This window comes from Chamaea fasciata, unplaced genomic scaffold, assembly GCF_029207755.1.
Source record: "Chamaea fasciata isolate MVZ Bird 193981 ecotype frontalis unplaced genomic scaffold, bChaFas1.0.hap1 SCAF_24, whole genome shotgun sequence".
Taxonomy (NCBI): Eukaryota; Metazoa; Chordata; class Aves; order Passeriformes; family Sylviidae; genus Chamaea; species Chamaea fasciata.
Genome location: NW_027094109.1, coordinates 6,266,191 through 6,282,915, shown reverse-complemented (window position 1 = coordinate 6,282,915; position 16,725 = coordinate 6,266,191). Strand labels below are relative to the sequence as shown.

The following is a 16,725-nucleotide window of genomic DNA, read 5'->3' as shown; positions in this document are numbered from 1 at the left end:
GCAGCCAGGCCACTCTTTGGTTTTACTTGTTCCTTTTTTCCCTTCCACGTTGAGATTTGCTAGAATTAGCTCTTGGCATTAACCTCAATGGCTTTTATCACAAAAACTTCACCTTGGACATGACAGCCGTGCAGCTCAGGTGAGACACTAGCCTTGACCAAAAGCACAGCTCACCCAGAGCTGATCAGGAAGAGCAGGAGGACTGGGACCTTTAAGGGAACACCCAGAAGGACCAAAGCCACATGCTGAGAGTGAATGTCCAGGCCAGGGTGCAGTACTCACCGTGGGTCTGCTACTCCCACTGTGTGCCTCCTCATGGAGAGGTAGCGGACCAGAGCCTCGGGTGATGGCTCCTCCCCTTCATCACTGTCCAAGTTCATTGTTCCATCAGTCTGGGCAGGACAAACATTGGAGATGTTGAAATGCAACATGAGGATCAAAGGAAAGGCTTCAATGTGAGCCAGAAAAGGAGCTTGCAGGGGTCATGGGGATGTGCCTCACCTCCACAATTTGGTTCTCAGGGTTGATGAGCTGGACTTGGGGCACGTTGATGTTCATGGTGTTGCCGGTCTGTTCTGTCTGCTGAGTGGAGATATCAGGATCAGGAGACACAAACACTGCATTGCTTTACAAACACTGATGGATTAACACCAGCCCTAAGCACCTGCAGCAGGGAGGTGACCCTGGAGCCAGTGAAGAGCTTTTTATTCTCAAGAGGTTGCCTCTACCCCCCTTCCTTCTGTTCAGGCAGAGTCAGCATCTCTTCGGCTTCCCTTATGACCTGGCCTCTCCCAAAGCAAGGGCTCATTGCTCCAACAGCAGCCCAAGGTGGGGAAGAGGCATCACACAGCAGCCCTGGGCTGGGAACTCCAGCTCCCAGTAACTCCCTCAGCTCCTTCCCCTCTGTCACTAAGCGAGCAGGAGACTGAAGGGTGTTCAGCCACTGCACAAACTGTTCCTAACCTCAGGATTAGGGCACCCTAAGCACACGCCAGATTCTCAGGCGAGGAACACTCTGACACTGCAGCCAGGGCGTGGACACCCATGAGCAAGCGTGAGTTTAGCAGCTAAGGGACTGGCTGGCCTTGCAGGGCTGGAAGAGCACTGGAAAGGGGATGCACCTGGATGTTGGCTGAGGTGGGGAAGGTGATGGTGCGCGGGATGCTGGGCGAGGGCGCGATGCGCAGGTTTTTGTGTCTCTTGAGGCGGTCGCAGAGCAGGCTGTAGATCGCGCTGTAGTGATCGTACGCGTCGGCTCGCAGCGACTGCAAGGCAAAGCAAGAGCCGTCACTCCTTCTTGTGCAGCGATGGAATACGTTTTATCCTGTGCTGCGGCTGCTCAGCTGCCACCAAGCACAGCCACTGATCAGCAAGAGGAGCAGGCAGGACACGCCAGGCCTCACCTGCACCGTGCGCTCCTTGTCCAGCCCCATGTCCGCCATGGCCAGCAGCACGTCCTCGTTCAGCGGCTCCAGCTGCCTCTCGGTCTTCAGGTGCTGACACTCTGCTATCAGCTGTGAGGGCACAGGCACAGAGTCAGAGCTGACATTCCCAAAGGCACCCTGATGAGTCACACAGCTCCCAAGAGCCCAAGCACCAGGCTCTGGCTGCAGCTGGCGTGAGGTCTGATGGCAACCGATCCAAAATCCACTGCCCCGAGCTCCCAGTGCCACAGGGGAAGATACAAAAACGTACGTAGATAAGGAGTGATGTGGAAAGCAAGGCCGGGAGACACAGAAAAGGGAAAGGCCATGCCTGGGAATGAGTGTTCCCAAAGAGCAGAACCAATACCGCAGCACCACGTGCCCAGAGCCCGTTTGAGTCACTGAGCAGACGCTGCTCGCTGCTGCTCACCCTGTCAAACTCTGCATCAGCCTCCCCCAGCTTCATCCACTTGTGTTTGCAGATCTGCTCCATGGAGAGCCTCTTGCTCGGGTCCAGCACCAGCATGTGGCGGATCAGGTGCTCACACTCTGCCAGGGAAGAGAGGCCGGGTCACCCATGGGGAGGGACACGGCTGCTGCAGCGTTCCCTTCCCAAGCTCCCCTCGGGGAAGTCACCTCACAAAAATACCGCTTCTCTTCTGCACTTCACACCTGCTGGCTCCCCAATGTGCCACACTGCTGCAGACACTGATTGCCCTGTGCTAGGAAGGAGCAAAGCCACCCTGGCTACACGGAGCCCTGTCACACTGTCCCTCCCCACATTTTTATGTGAGTGGCTTTTGGAGGTTGAGAGCAAAGCACCCTTAGGATGTTCTCCACTCAACAGCTCACTGTGAGTGATTTCTCCACTGTAATACAACTGTGCTGTCACCAAGAGGGACTGCTGAGGCTCTGCTGTTCAGGCTGGGATCTATTTGCTTTGAAAGCTCCTGGAATTTTCTGCACGGAGAGAACCGCTTCCCCAGATAAGACAGCAAGCAAGGCGGCTTCAGCTGGGAAACTCCACACAAAATTATCCCTTAACCTGACAGCAGGAAACCAAGTACCTACACATCTCTCTCTTAAGCTGATTTTATATGAAAATTAATCACACTTTTCACACCCAAGACTTATTAAAGTGCTTTTGCAGCAACAGGACACAAATGCTCATCTCTGACGGGGCTGTTGCTGGAAATTCATGACCTATAATGCTGTAGAAAGCTAAAACTGCAAGAGGGGTAGTGCAAACCCAGGTGCCTGCCCCCTTACCTGTGGACATGAAGAAGGGGATGCGGAACTTCCCGCTGAGCACCCGCGCACGCAGGTTCTGCAGGGTGCTCCCGTCGAAGGGCAGGGCCCCGCACACCAGCACGTACAGCACCACGCCGAGGCTCTGCGCGCAAAACAAAACCAGTCAGCAGCGCCACACGGAATGAAAATCCATCTCTGGGCAATGCATGCTTTTGGCACCGCCCCACAGGCAGAACACAGGACGCAGTAGCCAGAATGCAGTTTTGGAAGGGTTTCTCTGGAAAACACTTTTTGCTGCGTCAGGGCTTTTCTCCAAGACATGTACTGAGCACTCAGGAAGCAAAGCCAAACAAACAGAGCAAAACTCAGATCAAAGCCAGAGAAAAAGAGGCTCATCACATACCCAAATATCAACCTTTGGCCCATCGTACTCCTTGCCTTCAAAGAGCTCTGGAGCGGCGTAGGGAGGACTCCCACACCAGGTTTTAAGGAGCTGGCCAGGGGTGAAGATGTTGCTGAACCCAAAATCTGAAAGAACAAAGAGAACCGATGAGAGGAATGTGATCCACTCCAACTGTCCTGAACAAATGGCATTTCAGTAACTTGCTGAGTCCGTACAATCCTGTAATGGGTAACTTGGTACACAGACACTGGCAATGGAATCACTGAGGTCAGAAAAGACCTCCAGGGTCATCAGGTCCAACCTGTGCCTGATGCCCACCTTGCCACCAGCCCAGAGCACTGAGTGCCACATCCAGTCTTTTCTTGGACACCTCCAGGGGTGATGACTCCAAACCTCCCTGGCACCCTGAGCTCTGGGCAGTGCCAGCGAGGACAGAGTGCAAAGGGAAAAAGAATGGGAATTCTGATTTTTCCAGAAAGGACTGGGGCTGCAAACTTTGGTTATGGTGGGCAGCTCTACAAACAGAGTCAAGTTCTTCACCAAGAGCAAATAACAAATCCTGAAAGAGAAAGGTCTTCACCTCACAGGCAGCCACCCATTAGCTTATGTGGGAACTAAGAGCATTCTCTATTAATTAACCTGCCTCCCCCTGGCTCACAGCTGGGACCTGCACTGCAAAGGGCAAGGACACCAGTCTGGATCCAAGAGAAGAGAGCTGGTTCTCGTAAAAAGAAAGAATATTCACTAAATTTCCTTCCTTTTTTCCTCAATTGAACTGAAGCAATCACAGTCGCAGAGAGCAGTTCTGAGGTGTCCACATGTTTTTTCTAACACATTCAAGATTACCAGTTAATTACCAATTAATTACCAGTTCCGCACTGAATTCCAAGTGAGGATCACCAGTGATGACCAACAGCTCTGTGCCAGAGGCAGGCAAATCCCACCAGCCCTACCCAGAATGCACTGACTGGTGATGAGTCCATGCTCGCTCTTGCTGCTCTCCTCACAGGATTTTCCACGACCTAATTTCAGGTGACTCCTCTCGTCCTTTGCACAGAGTCTGCAGAACCCAGCAGACCACCTGGCACTGCTCCTGCCAGCTCAGCTCCAGGGGGACACAGCTGAATTCCTCCTCCCTGTCCCTCGGCAGGGAGGAAATTCTCATTGGGGAGATGATTTATGCACGTGGAGAATACCTAACACAGCCTGTTCCTGTGGAAACACCTGGAGCACCCGCCAGGCTGTTCCAACCCCACCTCAAAACAGAGCAGAGATGGTAAATGCTCTTTAAAGGCACTGTGATATCAAAACAAGGCACTTACACGCCCGTCGGGTTTTTACTGTTGGCAGTGAAGCCATCTAAACCTCCAGTCAGCCTTTGGAGGACAATTCCAGGGAAAGAGCAAACAGCTGCACAATTGACTCCCCCACCTCTGCAAGCTTTTGAGCTGCTGTCTCACGTTCAAAGCAGGATGCGTAACAAGTGCCTGAGTTACGGCCACCGCAGCCGGCAATAAACGCTGCAGCACTCGATGTATTTCCCAGCACACAGCGTTTGTATCAGGTTTAGACATAAACTCCTTACGACTGTGGAATTTTGGCACTTCCTGTATATCGAGCAAGTTATCCTGGTTTAGTTACTTTTATTTGTCCTTGCTAGTACCCGAGTGGGCTTTGAGCACGTGGGGAACCAGCTGTATTTCCGAGGAGCGCACAGCCAGGAGCAGCTCCAGCCCTGCCCAGGTGAGAGGCCCGAGGTGCTCCCCACTCTGCTGCACAGGTCACAGCCAGTGTCAGCAGCAGGGGCACGGCTGTGCCATTCCAGGGCTGTGCCATTCCAGGTCCATGCCATTCCAGGGCTGTGCCATGCCAGCTGGCAGCACTGCGGCCTCGGAACAGACACGCAACAGCTGCCTCCTGCACCCTCCTCTGCTTCCTGCAGATTGGTCGGCTGGGAAACTTCACCCCTTCCCCATGGTGTTGAAATTTGCCCAGGGATTCACAGCTCTTTTGGACAGGGAGAGGAGGTGGGGAGAAGGGAAAATGCAGAGTCTGTGCTTAGGGAATGGGGCCAGCGGGTCCCAGGGCTCTGCACTTGCCCTGGATCTCGGGCTGAAACCTCTCCCTGTGCAGAGATGCTGCTCTGCCCAGCCCCTCCCGGGATCAGGGCAGTCAGGCTGCTGAGCTCTGTGGGGAGTTGGAGCCAGGCAGATCCTGTACAGGGACACTGCTCCCAGGCTGGAAACGGCTTCCAGATCCCACCTGCGCTGTGGGACTGAGGTCAAGGCTGGGGAAAACAGCAGGGCTTTAAAAAAAACAAAGAAAGTTCATGGGAGGATTTGAAAACCCCGGAGCAGCTAAGCACAAAATCTAAACCAAACAAAAACACAAATTACAACTTAAATAAACTCTCTTAAAATCTATGACCAAGGAGATGCATAAATCCAAATCCTCAGGGAGCAATCAGGTCTCATTTCACAAACAGATGCAGAGGGAAAGAGGCATTTTTGAACAGCAAGGTGAGTCACAATGATGTGATACAGGGAAAATATTTAAAACAAACATCTCTGCTACAAAACAGTGGGTCCAGTCCCTCAAGTTTCCGTGGAGCAGAGCTCAGGGAGTGGCTTCAGTCTCTGCCCAACAGGGATTTCATCCTCTGGAGGGGAAGGAGCAGCCGGCTCCTGCAGACGAATGCAAAGCGATGCATAGATCAGATTCCTCTCCCAAAGCATACCCCGGGAAGGCCGGGCTGTGTAGCAATCATCAACTCCTGGCTGAACTCTACAGCTGGGAGCACAGGGAACGCAGTGCCAGCAGCTACTGACTCAGACTCTGAGAAGGTACACTGGAGAAAAAGCATCCATGGGAAAAATGAGAGCGAGGGTCACAGCATCGGGATCTCGCTGTTTACGGAAAAACGGCGAAGCAGCAATCCATCAAAACCCAACCCAAACAGTGAGCACCAGAGGGACCAGCAGCACTGCCCACCCCGGGGCTGCAGGCTGACAGCCGGGACCTGCCTAAGGCCAGGCAAGGGATTTAAAGCTGCAAATGGACGTCAGGTGGAAAGTGCCAGAAAATCTGCACTGGCGAGAGCCTGAAAAGCTCCAAAGTTTGAGTTAGGCACAGCTAATGGGTTTGGCGGTGAAGGTTCAGCTCTAACTGGTGTAACTGGTGTGTGCATTTCTGTAGCATTTCTCCTGGGAGGTCTGGTGTGAAGCAGATCTGTTGCTATCACTTTTTTTTTTTTTTTTTCTCTTGAAACAATGGAAGAACTGGTGTCAAGTTGTAATTGATGAGTTATAGGGAGAAAACTTAATACTTGGAAAATCCTATACCATAAATCAGCTTTTCCAGGCTACTTTTCAAAGCACAACAGCATCTTCCTGCCAAGGCAAACACTGCCACCACCAGGGTGGGGACTATCTCCTGGAGTCATTCTGGGAGCACAGATTTGGAAGGAAAATAGTTTCCAACTCCCTTCGATAAAAAAAGGTTTCCACAATTTCCAGAGCTGCTCAGCCTGCTCATGTGGATATTCCTCCAGCAAATCCAGCTGAACTCCAGTTTCCACCTGGGTTAGCTTTTAACTTCTCGCTGTTTGCCAGGCACCCTCCCCCTCCACACAGAGCGGATTTTTCCCGTGAACACAAGATGGCCTCAAACCATTAGTGCAGCCTTTGCACAGAACACCAGAAAGTGCTGCTGAGAGACCTCCCCAGCAGCCTCTCCCTGAGCTCCACAAACCACTCCACTCCTACTCCAAGGAGCTGCACTCCTGCTTCATCAGCGATGCGTCTCTCACTTATCTCCTGCTCCCAGAACAGTGAGGAGCAGGTTATCATCCCTGTGCCAAGGAGGACATGGTTCACGCTGTTAAGCACCAGAGGGAAGTCCATGAAGTCCATCTCTCCTTCCTAATCCTTCCTTGCTCCCTCCTCACAGATGGAGTACAAGGGAAGTATAAGAAATTACTGACGATTTTACCAGAAACCAAGTGCTGAACTCCAATCTAACACCTCCGGATGGTACATGAGAGAAGAGCAAGAACGAGCTAGACTGTTTCCTTTCTTCAAGATGCTATCAAGACAGAGGACTATTTCTCACCTCCCAGAAGTAAAATTGCTCAGACTGAAAAATTCTGTGGCCCTCAGCACTTAAAAAAAAAAACCAACCAAGTTTCAAAGCCTTGCAAAAGACAACAATCTCACTGAGGAAGTCTGATGGGAGAGGGGGCAACCAAGTGCTTTCCAAAGGTGCCCTGCTGTGCCCTAGGCTCTGGGAGAATTAAATGCTGAGTACAAGATCTACCACTTCCAAAGCCCAAGAAATGAGATGACCAGGGCAGAATCACAGAACATTCTGAGTTGGAAAGGACCCATGAGGATGAAGTTCAACTCTTAAGTGTTAAATCTTGTTGGTTCAATCGGTCATAATCTCACCAAGCCAAATGAAGTCAAGCCTAGTCAGTGCCCCCCAGAAATCAGCCAAGGCTGTCTCATGGTCAGAGGATCACAGGCATGCAGCTCTGTGTCAGGTCAGGACAGAAATGCCCAGGGTTGAAGCTCTCTGGGAGGGCAGTTAGTGACAAAAAAATCCCACTGCCCTGCAAAACCCTGGGAGCAGGCAGTGAGGGCCTGATTGTTCAGCTCCTTCAGCTCCCCTCCCTGCAGGGAATAAACCTCCAAGGCACTGAGGCCACTCTGGCTCTGTCACACCACATTGTGAATGATTCCAGGAGCGCAGTTTCCCCTTCACTGCTCCACCATCACCTTGTCATCCCTACTTTGCCATTCCTGCTCTCTCACCTGGCGTGACCTGCTCTGAAGAAGCCCTGAACCAGCAGCAGGACTCAGGACAAGGTCAATTTTGTGATACAGTCTCACCCATCACCCAGAGGAGTGAACGCTGCAGTGTCTGCAGCCTGCGAAGCCAAACCTGCCTTTTTTTTCTTCTTCTTCTTTTACTTTACACTACTTGAAGGGAGGTATAAATCCCCTGGCTACAACCTGGCAGTTTCAGCTCTGGGCAGCAGGCCACACAGAAATCCAAAGCTTCCTTTAGCCGCACCGCGTTTCCTTCTCCCTGAATACCTGGAAGCAGCCAGTGCCTACATTTATTAACTCCTGCAAGCAGCTGCCTTCCTCCCACACCGCTCAGCTTAGCTCACCTGCTATTTTGATGTTCAGGTTTGCATCCAGGAGGAGATTTTCTGCCTTCAGATCCCTGTGGACTATGTTACGACAGTGACAGAAGTTGACAGCAGCCACAATTTGCTTGAACTTTCTCCGGGCTTCCTTCTCGGCCATGCGCCCGTGGGCCACGAGGTGATCTGTGAGGTGAAGGAGAACACAGGGTTATGGACACAGGGGCTTCTCGTGCTCGTGGGGAGGGCTGGGGAGGTGGGAACAACGTGGGCACAGCGTGGTTTCCAGCTCCAACAGCAGACATGGAAGAGGCACAAGCAGGGATGGGACACACTGCTGCCAGTCCTCGCCTGGGCTGGCCCTGAGTGAAAGGCTTTGAAATTAATTTTATGTGGAAGACAGCTGAGGGGGTGCCTGAAAAATGAGAACCGTTTTGTACACAAGTGCAAAAGTTCTAAAATCTTTTTCTACATCAAAATAAAAATGAAGCTTTTCCAGCCTTTGCCTTCAGTCAGACCCCAAGCCTTGTACCACGCCACCTCGAGAGGTGCAGCTTCCTGGCCACGTGCCATCCTTCCTTCCCCCTGGTTTTTCACAGGAAACGTGTCTTCGGTCTGACATGCCCTGAAGATAACTCCTGCTGGAACCAGCGAGCTCCCAGGTAGTCACAACCACAAGCAGCTGCTCACCTCAGCTCTGCAGCCAGCACAGCTACCAGCAGCTGCAGGAGGGATTTAACATCCTCCCTCTCAGTGCACCGATGCAACAACATCCTTGCGAAATCCAAGAAAGCATTTCATTATAAAAACGGAGCTGGCCTCCGCTATGGAAATCTGAGCACTCCCAAATATTTTGCTGAAAGCCTGTACTCTCACTCAAAGGTAGTGGTTGTTGCCAGCTGGGCTTTCCTTGGAAGCCAGCACTGCACACACGGACAGGAAAAGCCTCTCCAAGAGATCACAAAAGCAGGCACACAGCAGTGACCCAGCTGAAGTCAATCCACTTAAAACCTGGAAGCTCCAGGCTCACAGAAGCCACTTGTCACTGTCCCACAAGTACGGATGGACAGGCAGGAGACAGGCAGCAGGAAAGGCAGAGAAGGGAAGCCTCACTGCAGGAGGTTGTAACTCCTTGGTGGGGCCACTGATTTGGCCTCAAAACATCTCTGGCCAAAATTAGGCTGAAATGATTCACATCCCTCCTTAAACGCCATTAAACTGGGGGCTCAACATAGATATCTGTTCTTGAAAATAATAACAATAAATCACTTGTGCAGGTTTCTCATCAGGTGGTTGTGTTTTCCCCCAGTCACCCATTCATTAAAATACCTGCGACATAATTGACTCGCAGTAAATACTAATTACCAAGATCCATCAAAGCAGTTGTGCCGCTCCTGACTGCACAGCAACCTACTTCTGCCTTTGCCCACTCACGTTGTGCAACAGACTCAGGTGTTTTTCAAAGAACTTGTCAATTAACTCTTGTTCATGGGATAAACTTATGCCATGAGCAAATCTGACCCAGGGCTGGAGAAGGAAAACCATCTCCAAGTCAAATCTGACCCTCAACGTGACCATCTCAAATTGCCCCATCATATTTCATTAAGGCATTTGCACGGTCATAAATCTGTTACTCTAAGGAGACTGACAGCAGAGCAGAGCAAGGGCTGCTCCAATTTAAGCCACTGATCAACAGGTAATAGCTCAGCTCCTAAACAAGGTCATTCACACCTTCTGCCCCGCTGGGACTTGGGAGCCAGCCTGTCTGTACAGCAAGTGCCCTTGAAACAAAGCACAAGGCTCCAATCTCTCAGCAATTTCCGAAATATTTCAGCAGTTCTCCTGCAGGCAAGAAAGCAAACTCAGCCACTGCAGCAGGTGTCTTCCTGCAAGGCTCTCCTAAGTGTCCTTCTGCCCAAAGCAAGTTCACCGGTCCTGGCACAGCCGGTGACGCCCGCTGGCACTTGGGGCACCCCCTGCCTCATGCCTCTCACCCAGAAAACTCTGCTGCCCCTCTGCCCAGCCAGTCCTGCTTAGGCTTGACCTTGTTTAGGCGTGAAATTTCACTTTTGATGAAGAACTGGGAGCGGAGGCCCAGGCTCTGCACGTAGGCACCGCGCTCCGAGCCCACTGACATTTCTGCACCGGCTCCAGAGGAAGGACACAAACAATGAGGCTACAGAATACTTCACATACCACCAAGGGCAACTGTATGCCAAAATTAACCATTGAGAGCTTAGTTTGCACAAACCTCCCATGCAGTGGAGGCTACAGAGCTGACCTGAGTGTTGAGCTGGGAGCCAGCACCCTGCTCCGGGCACCCAGAGCCGCGGCTGGGCTGTGCTCGGCGCACAGCGATGCTCCTCTGGGTGCCTTCCAGAGGGGAAGGAATGCATCACTTCATTGCACAACCCTCACAGACATCACTCACTGCTCTCTGTACTTATATGAAGCACCTGACGCAGCTCTCTGTGTTAAAAAAAACAATCCAACCCAACGCTGAGGAAAAATCACCTTTGGTTCCGAGAGCCCTGACACACAAGTTTCCACTCCCCGCCTCTGGACAGACGCCTCATGCTTTTAAGCAGCTTTCTGTCTGGAAAACAAACACTGATGAAGCTTCACATCTCCTCTGTGTGGTGGATTAAGTCACATTTCCAGTGAATTTGGTGACCTTGCGATGTCAGAAGCAGTCTGACCTTCTGGAGACGGGCACCACAACATTGTTTAATGTGTCTGCCCAGTTCCTGCTCGCAGAGCTCGGGACAAGCGGGCAGGCGGTGGGGAGACAGGGCAGACGTGGTAACCACATCAACCAGATGATAATTTTCTAAATTTCCTGTGATTTTTTTGTTAATCGACCAAGAACCCATATTCAATCAGTGAGGGCTGCAGATTATTTTCAGTTTTCATAGCAAACAGCTGAAATCAAACCAGATTTTTAGACTATATTCCATCTGACCTCAAAAAAGCACACTCCAGGGACCTGGAACAGGGACCACCCTATGTTTAAAAGGAGACGTTCATTTCTTCATAATGTCAAACCAGCGACCCAACCACACACGAAACACGGAGAGAGACAAAAATAACAATTTACATTTGGCTGCTGAAGCCCAGAGCAAACCCAAGGCCTGTCCCTGGTCCCTGCTACGCAAACAAAGTGAATTATCAAACCCTTTCCAGTAAGGGATGAATCAAAGACTCTTACGGCACAGCCTGGCCACCGAAGGAGCGCTCAGCCCTTTTACTGGAAGTTTGGATAAACAGGTGGGTACAGCCCTCCCAGGTGCTGACCCGGGATCCCCGCAGAGCTCACACAGGCAGGGACAGCCTGCCCCGACTGACTGTGGCCATGTAGAGAAACCAGTGCTCTTTCAGCTGAAAATTCTGACCTCTAGCACTGCCTGTGAAATACTGACAGCTCTTCGGTACCATTTAAGCCTTGGGAAGTCTTGAGAGCACCAGGGAAGCAACTCAAGATGTGCTCCTTCGAAAAACTTGCAGTTCACAACAGCACAATGCTGTGAGTCTGGTTCTGTGGGGCTGCACTCAGCCTCACCCTGGGCATTTGGCATCCAGAAAACCACAGCTGTCAGTTCCTCTGGCCTTCCAGCACTACATTTTAAAGCCTATGTCATGCAGGTGCTAAGACACGACAAAAAAAAAGATTAAAGAGACTCAGTAAGAGGCACAGTGACAGTGGCTGCACTGCCCACACACACCTCACACGCCATCCCTGCAGCACATCCAGCCATTCCCAACAAGCCCAGCTGCCCCAGGAGGGACAGGCACTGAGAGGAGGCACTGTACAGGTGAGGATTACCCAACAGGAGAGCCCAGCTGCCCACTCTGCCATCGACTTTGTCTCCACCACACGAGGACGTGAGACCCTTCGGCACTGGAGATGCAAGGACTGCAAGGAAACCTCCCCAGAACGGGCTCCTGTTTCCTCCCTGCAAATTGCTTCCGCTGTTGGAACAAAGTCTTAATGTCTCCTCAGGAAACTCTGAATACAAAAAGCTGAGACTTGAGTTTTCCCCTCTCTGCTCTCGCACTGAGGGCAGTGCCCAAAAGTCCTCAGAACTGGGCAGAGAGGCACGACCTCCTGGCTTGGGTCTGGAGAAGCCTCACACTAGTACAGAGCTGGCTGCTCCCAGCTATCAGCAAGGATAAAATGCTGGGCAGCAACATGGAAATTAGCCATGCTAATGAGCTGAATTTACTACAGCAGAAAATCTTTCAGAAAGCAATTAGGTTTTCACTTCGACTCACGCAGAAGGCTATTTTTGTAACCAAAGAATCCATTCCAAGTTTGTATATGAGCTTGCACATAGCTCTGGATTTAAAAAAAGATGAGCCCATCTCTGCCAAATTCAACAGAAGAGGGAGAAAAAGTAAAAAGAGATTTATACTTTTCTGTGGTGATACACACCCAAGCCAGCTCCAGAACATGTGCAAGTGACTTTGCCGTGCATGGGAAGGTGAATTTCACAAGCCTTTGGAACTGCTGAGTGTGTCCAGCACCATGATTCATATTTGAATAAACAACTGGAAGGCTCAGCAAGTCAGTTTTCCACCAGGCAATCCACACTTCCCAAACATCAGCTGTCACTTGCTTCCCCTTCGGCTGTCACCTTCTCAGGGAGAAATCCAAAGGACAAGGACAATATTGACAAGAAGCCATGGCAACCATCTACAGAGGTACTGAGGAACTGGTGGCAGTTTGTAGTGGCTGGAAAACAGCGCTTTTCAGCTCTTATATTCCTAAATTTGGGGCTTCTCTTGCTTCACTAAAAGCTTTGTCTTTTACCACAACTCAGGTTCTCCTCCAGAGAAACGAGAAGTGAAATCAAAAGTGAATCTTCTGCAATGACTGACGAGGGCAGGGGGAGTGTTCCCAGAGTTGACAGGCCATGTGTGACTGTCCTGACTTCCTTGATTAAAGCTAATTCAAGCACAAAGGATTTTCCCCCTTTCCGGAGGCTCATATTGGCAAAGCCAGTACAGACCAATGTTGCAAAATCCTTACTCCGTCACCCAGCACAAAATTCCAGTGCACAAGGAAATTCTTATTTCTATAAGTTTTGCTATTGTTCACCAAACAAATGAATAAATCAGCCCATAGTTTCTTTAGCTGTGCTGCACAGATACTTTTTCCCTTTCAAGAACAGCTCCTGTGGTCAAGAACACTCAGCCAAAACTCTCTGGGACAATGGTGCTTGGAAGGGATGTAACCAATGCTTGCTAAGATAACATCAGATATCAAAAGGAAAAGACCAGACGTGGTTTTGAGCACAAAACACTCCAGAACTGCAGGACTGCGTGTTTCTTTGAAAGCTCCTGGCACACCCCAACAGTTCCACGATCATCCAGAAGGTTCATGCAACTTGCTGGGAAGCAAAGCATGCAGCAACACTAAAATCCAACTGCATGACTATTTCCAACACCTTTAATCCCAAAGTGAGCACAAAAGAGGAGCAGCACCACCTGTCCATGAAACCCAAAGAAGAAACAGAGGTTATGGGGGTTATTTTTTCATCGAGTCGGTCTCATTTATTCCTTTCCTTCTCTTGTCAATGGAAAGTTTGCAGGCTGAAGGGCACCTCTCAGCTGAAACAAGAGAGTGTGGTGGCTATTTTCAGTTTACTGTAGTTGACCAAGTGCATTATCTGATTAAAGAATGCAATAAATGTACTTACCAAATATTTCCCCTCCACTGGCATACTCTGTCACCAGATAAATCATCCGCTCCGTCTCCATAACCTGCACACAAGGACAGAGAAGTGACACATAAGGAGACTGCTGAGTGCAACGAGAAACAGCTCCAAAACCACCTTCATTCCTGCTGTAACACACCTAACTGCTTCCATCACATCCAAGCTATTGCTTTCCTGTGCTTCCCAGAGCCATGTGCAGGAATGGACAGGAGCTGGGGACAGTAAGGATGAAACAGCAAGTTTCAAACACTAAATCTGCAACTACAGAGAACCCTTCACCTGCACCTTCCTCCTCCTGTTCTGTTTCCCCTTCCTACAGCATTTGCTCCCTGGTCTTGTCCTGCTCCAGCAGCCTGGGAGACTTCTCAGGGCTGCTACCCTGCTCTTCTCCCACCCTAAAAAAAGCCAAGCCACAAGTGTCACCTCTTCAGCATCACATCAAAAGCTTTAGATGGAATGAAACAGGTTTAAAAAGGCTTTTGGGATTTAAAAAAAAAAAAAAAGGGTTTAAGGAGTAAGTTTGCAAAGCAGCACTCCCTGAGTACCTTGGAAGTGCCACAGTCCCTGGAAGCATCTCACACATGGTTTGGCCAAAGGAGCTAAACATTAACCTCTGTCACTTCTACCCAGTTTTAACTCCTTGAAGTCTGAATAAATATTTGTATCTCACAAGCACAGGTGAGAAACAGAGTCCTTTGTTCCTCTGCTCCCATCACTCTGCTGCACCCTCCTCACAGAGGGGCACAACCTGTGTAAAGGGCAGACCACGTGGCTTCTGCCTCGGGGGGTTTTGTTTGCAGACAAAAAAAAAAAAAAAAAAAAAAAAGCCGAACAAACTGGAAAAAAAGTCTGCAAACAATATTCAGAAGCAAGTCTGCTGCCAGTATTGATCCCCTTCCAGGAAAGAGCTGAGCAGATCAGCAGGGCCTGGGGGCCACAGGGAGCTGGGCAGGGAGAGGAGAGCTCAGTCCTGCTCCCGGGTGAGATTCAGTCCCTCCCTTCAAGTGAGAAGGGGAACCTGCATCCGGTTTCAACTGGGAAACTGAGAAGCACACAATGGCCATAAACAAGTGGCAGGAGGCCAGCCCACAGCGGAAGCACGATGTCCCAGAAAAGAGAAGGATTAGCTACACTTTCCCCCTGCCCCTCCAATCAAAGCACTTTGAGACCTTGAAAACATAAAGGGCTTTCCCAGTTCCATGTAGAAGGAATGGAGGGGTAACTCTGGAGAAAGTGTTACTGCACAGAGTAGAGTCCAGGGACGGAAACTCCACGGCAGAGTGCTCCTACCTGGTACAACCTGATGATATGTGGGTGGCAAAGCATCTTCATGATCTGAACTTCTCTAAATATCTTCTTCAGGTTCTCTTCATCCAGCTGAGTCTTATCAATGATCTTTATTGCAACCTGGCAGAGGGGAAACAGAAGAGAAGTTACTGACCCAGCTGCATTATCCGCACAGCAGGGATGGGAATGGGGGGTAGTGTCAGGCTTCTAACAATTGAGGCATTTATTTATCTGTTTTAAACCAGAAGTGCCCTGTAACGCTACACTAATGGAGTTTAAACAAGTCTAAGTGCTTCCAGTCAGCTGCTCTCCAGTCCCCAAGACTTTCCCTCCACCTCCCTGGTGCTGGCAGCTCCCAGCTCCTTTGGGCATGGACTGTAGAACCACCAGACTCCAAACGTGGAGACACTCGTGTGCTAAGAACCACCTGTCCTCAAGTCCACTGAGCACCCCGTTTCACCCACACACAGACAACAAAGAAGGGAATCCTTTCTGGGATGCTGGGATGAACAGGAGAGAAAAGGTAGAGTGAAACCTTGATGGAGAAAAGAGCTGAGCGAAAAAGCTGCTCTGCCTGGCAGAGGAACATCTGCCCTGCTGCTTCTAAATCGAATTTCAGCCTTAAGTATCTTCCTCCCCACCACGAAACACCCCTGAGAGCGGGCAGCTCCAGTCTTGGGATTTGTGGGATGAACTACCATCCCCCAGCAGGTTTTCTCACTCGGAGATGGCTCTCCCTGGGAAAAGAGCCACCTTCACAAATCTCCTGGTTGCTCTGCTGGAGAGCCTACTTTACACAAGTCCTGCCCAGGAAGGCTGCAGGATCATGCAAAGGCCTGGGGAAGGGCATGCAAAGCAGCGCTGCCACGAAAACCGCCGAGGATGCACAGCTAGAAAAATCTGACACAGAAATGCTCGGCTTGTCCCAGACCCCGGAGCTCAGTGGGGACAAGGACAAGCGCTCTGTGCACAGCAGTGTGCCAGGACCACAGGCACAAACCCACAGGGGCACGCGACCCCAACACATGTCCCTTTCCTAGTGCCAGCCCCAAGGGCAGGCCTAAGGGATGCTCTCACAGGCACACACACAACCAAACAAAAGCAGCTTTAGATCCTTTAAGGGAATCTTTCTTTAAGGGAACAATCTGAAGCACATGAAAATTAAGCCCCATATTTTATGATCAAATCCCTGCCAGAGCAATAACCGCCCCGCATGTGAGCAGAACCCAGCAGAATCCTGAAAAGGCACCCAAGTACAATAAGCTGTTTCTTTCATTTGAAACCTTTAATTCAGAGCGCAGGAATGCTTCCAGCCTTCCAAGTCACTGAGCATGCTTCCTACAGCAGGAGCGGGAGCTGAACGGCAGCCAGGTCTGGCACTCGGCGCTGGGAGCTGCTGGCAGGAGCGGGGCTGGAGCCCAGGCACGAGGTGAAACGGCAGCAGGGGCTGCCAGGCACCAGGGCTGTGATTAACGGGGTGCAGAGCCCCGGGAC

The 16,725-nt window shown here is 50.7% G+C and overlaps 1 protein-coding gene across 6 annotated transcripts in view; it reads right to left on the bottom strand.

Annotated features, from left to right (window-relative positions):
* SIK3 (SIK family kinase 3) overlaps positions 1-16,725 on the bottom strand; it is a 69,640-nt gene that overhangs the window by 18,466 nt on the left and 34,449 nt on the right. For 3 of the 6 annotated variants that reach the window (XM_066203291.1, XM_066203293.1, XM_066203294.1), the window contains exons 2-11: positions 15,235-15,351; positions 13,927-13,990; positions 8,252-8,413; positions 3,079-3,203; positions 2,694-2,817; positions 1,855-1,973; positions 1,404-1,514; positions 1,122-1,265; positions 502-582; positions 283-392 (exon numbers count right to left, since the gene is read on the bottom strand). In XM_066203291.1, the coding sequence (XP_066059388.1) occupies positions 283-392; positions 502-582; positions 1,122-1,265; positions 1,404-1,514; positions 1,855-1,973; positions 2,694-2,817; positions 3,079-3,203; positions 8,252-8,413; positions 13,927-13,990; positions 15,235-15,351 (1,157 nt within the window). Of the gene's footprint in view, positions 1-282; positions 393-501; positions 583-1,121; positions 1,266-1,403; positions 1,515-1,854; positions 1,974-2,693; positions 2,818-3,078; positions 3,204-8,251; positions 8,414-13,926; positions 13,991-15,234; positions 15,352-16,725 lie in introns of those variants that run through there. The other 3 variants (XM_066203292.1, XM_066203295.1, XM_066203297.1) reach the window with 2 other exon arrangements.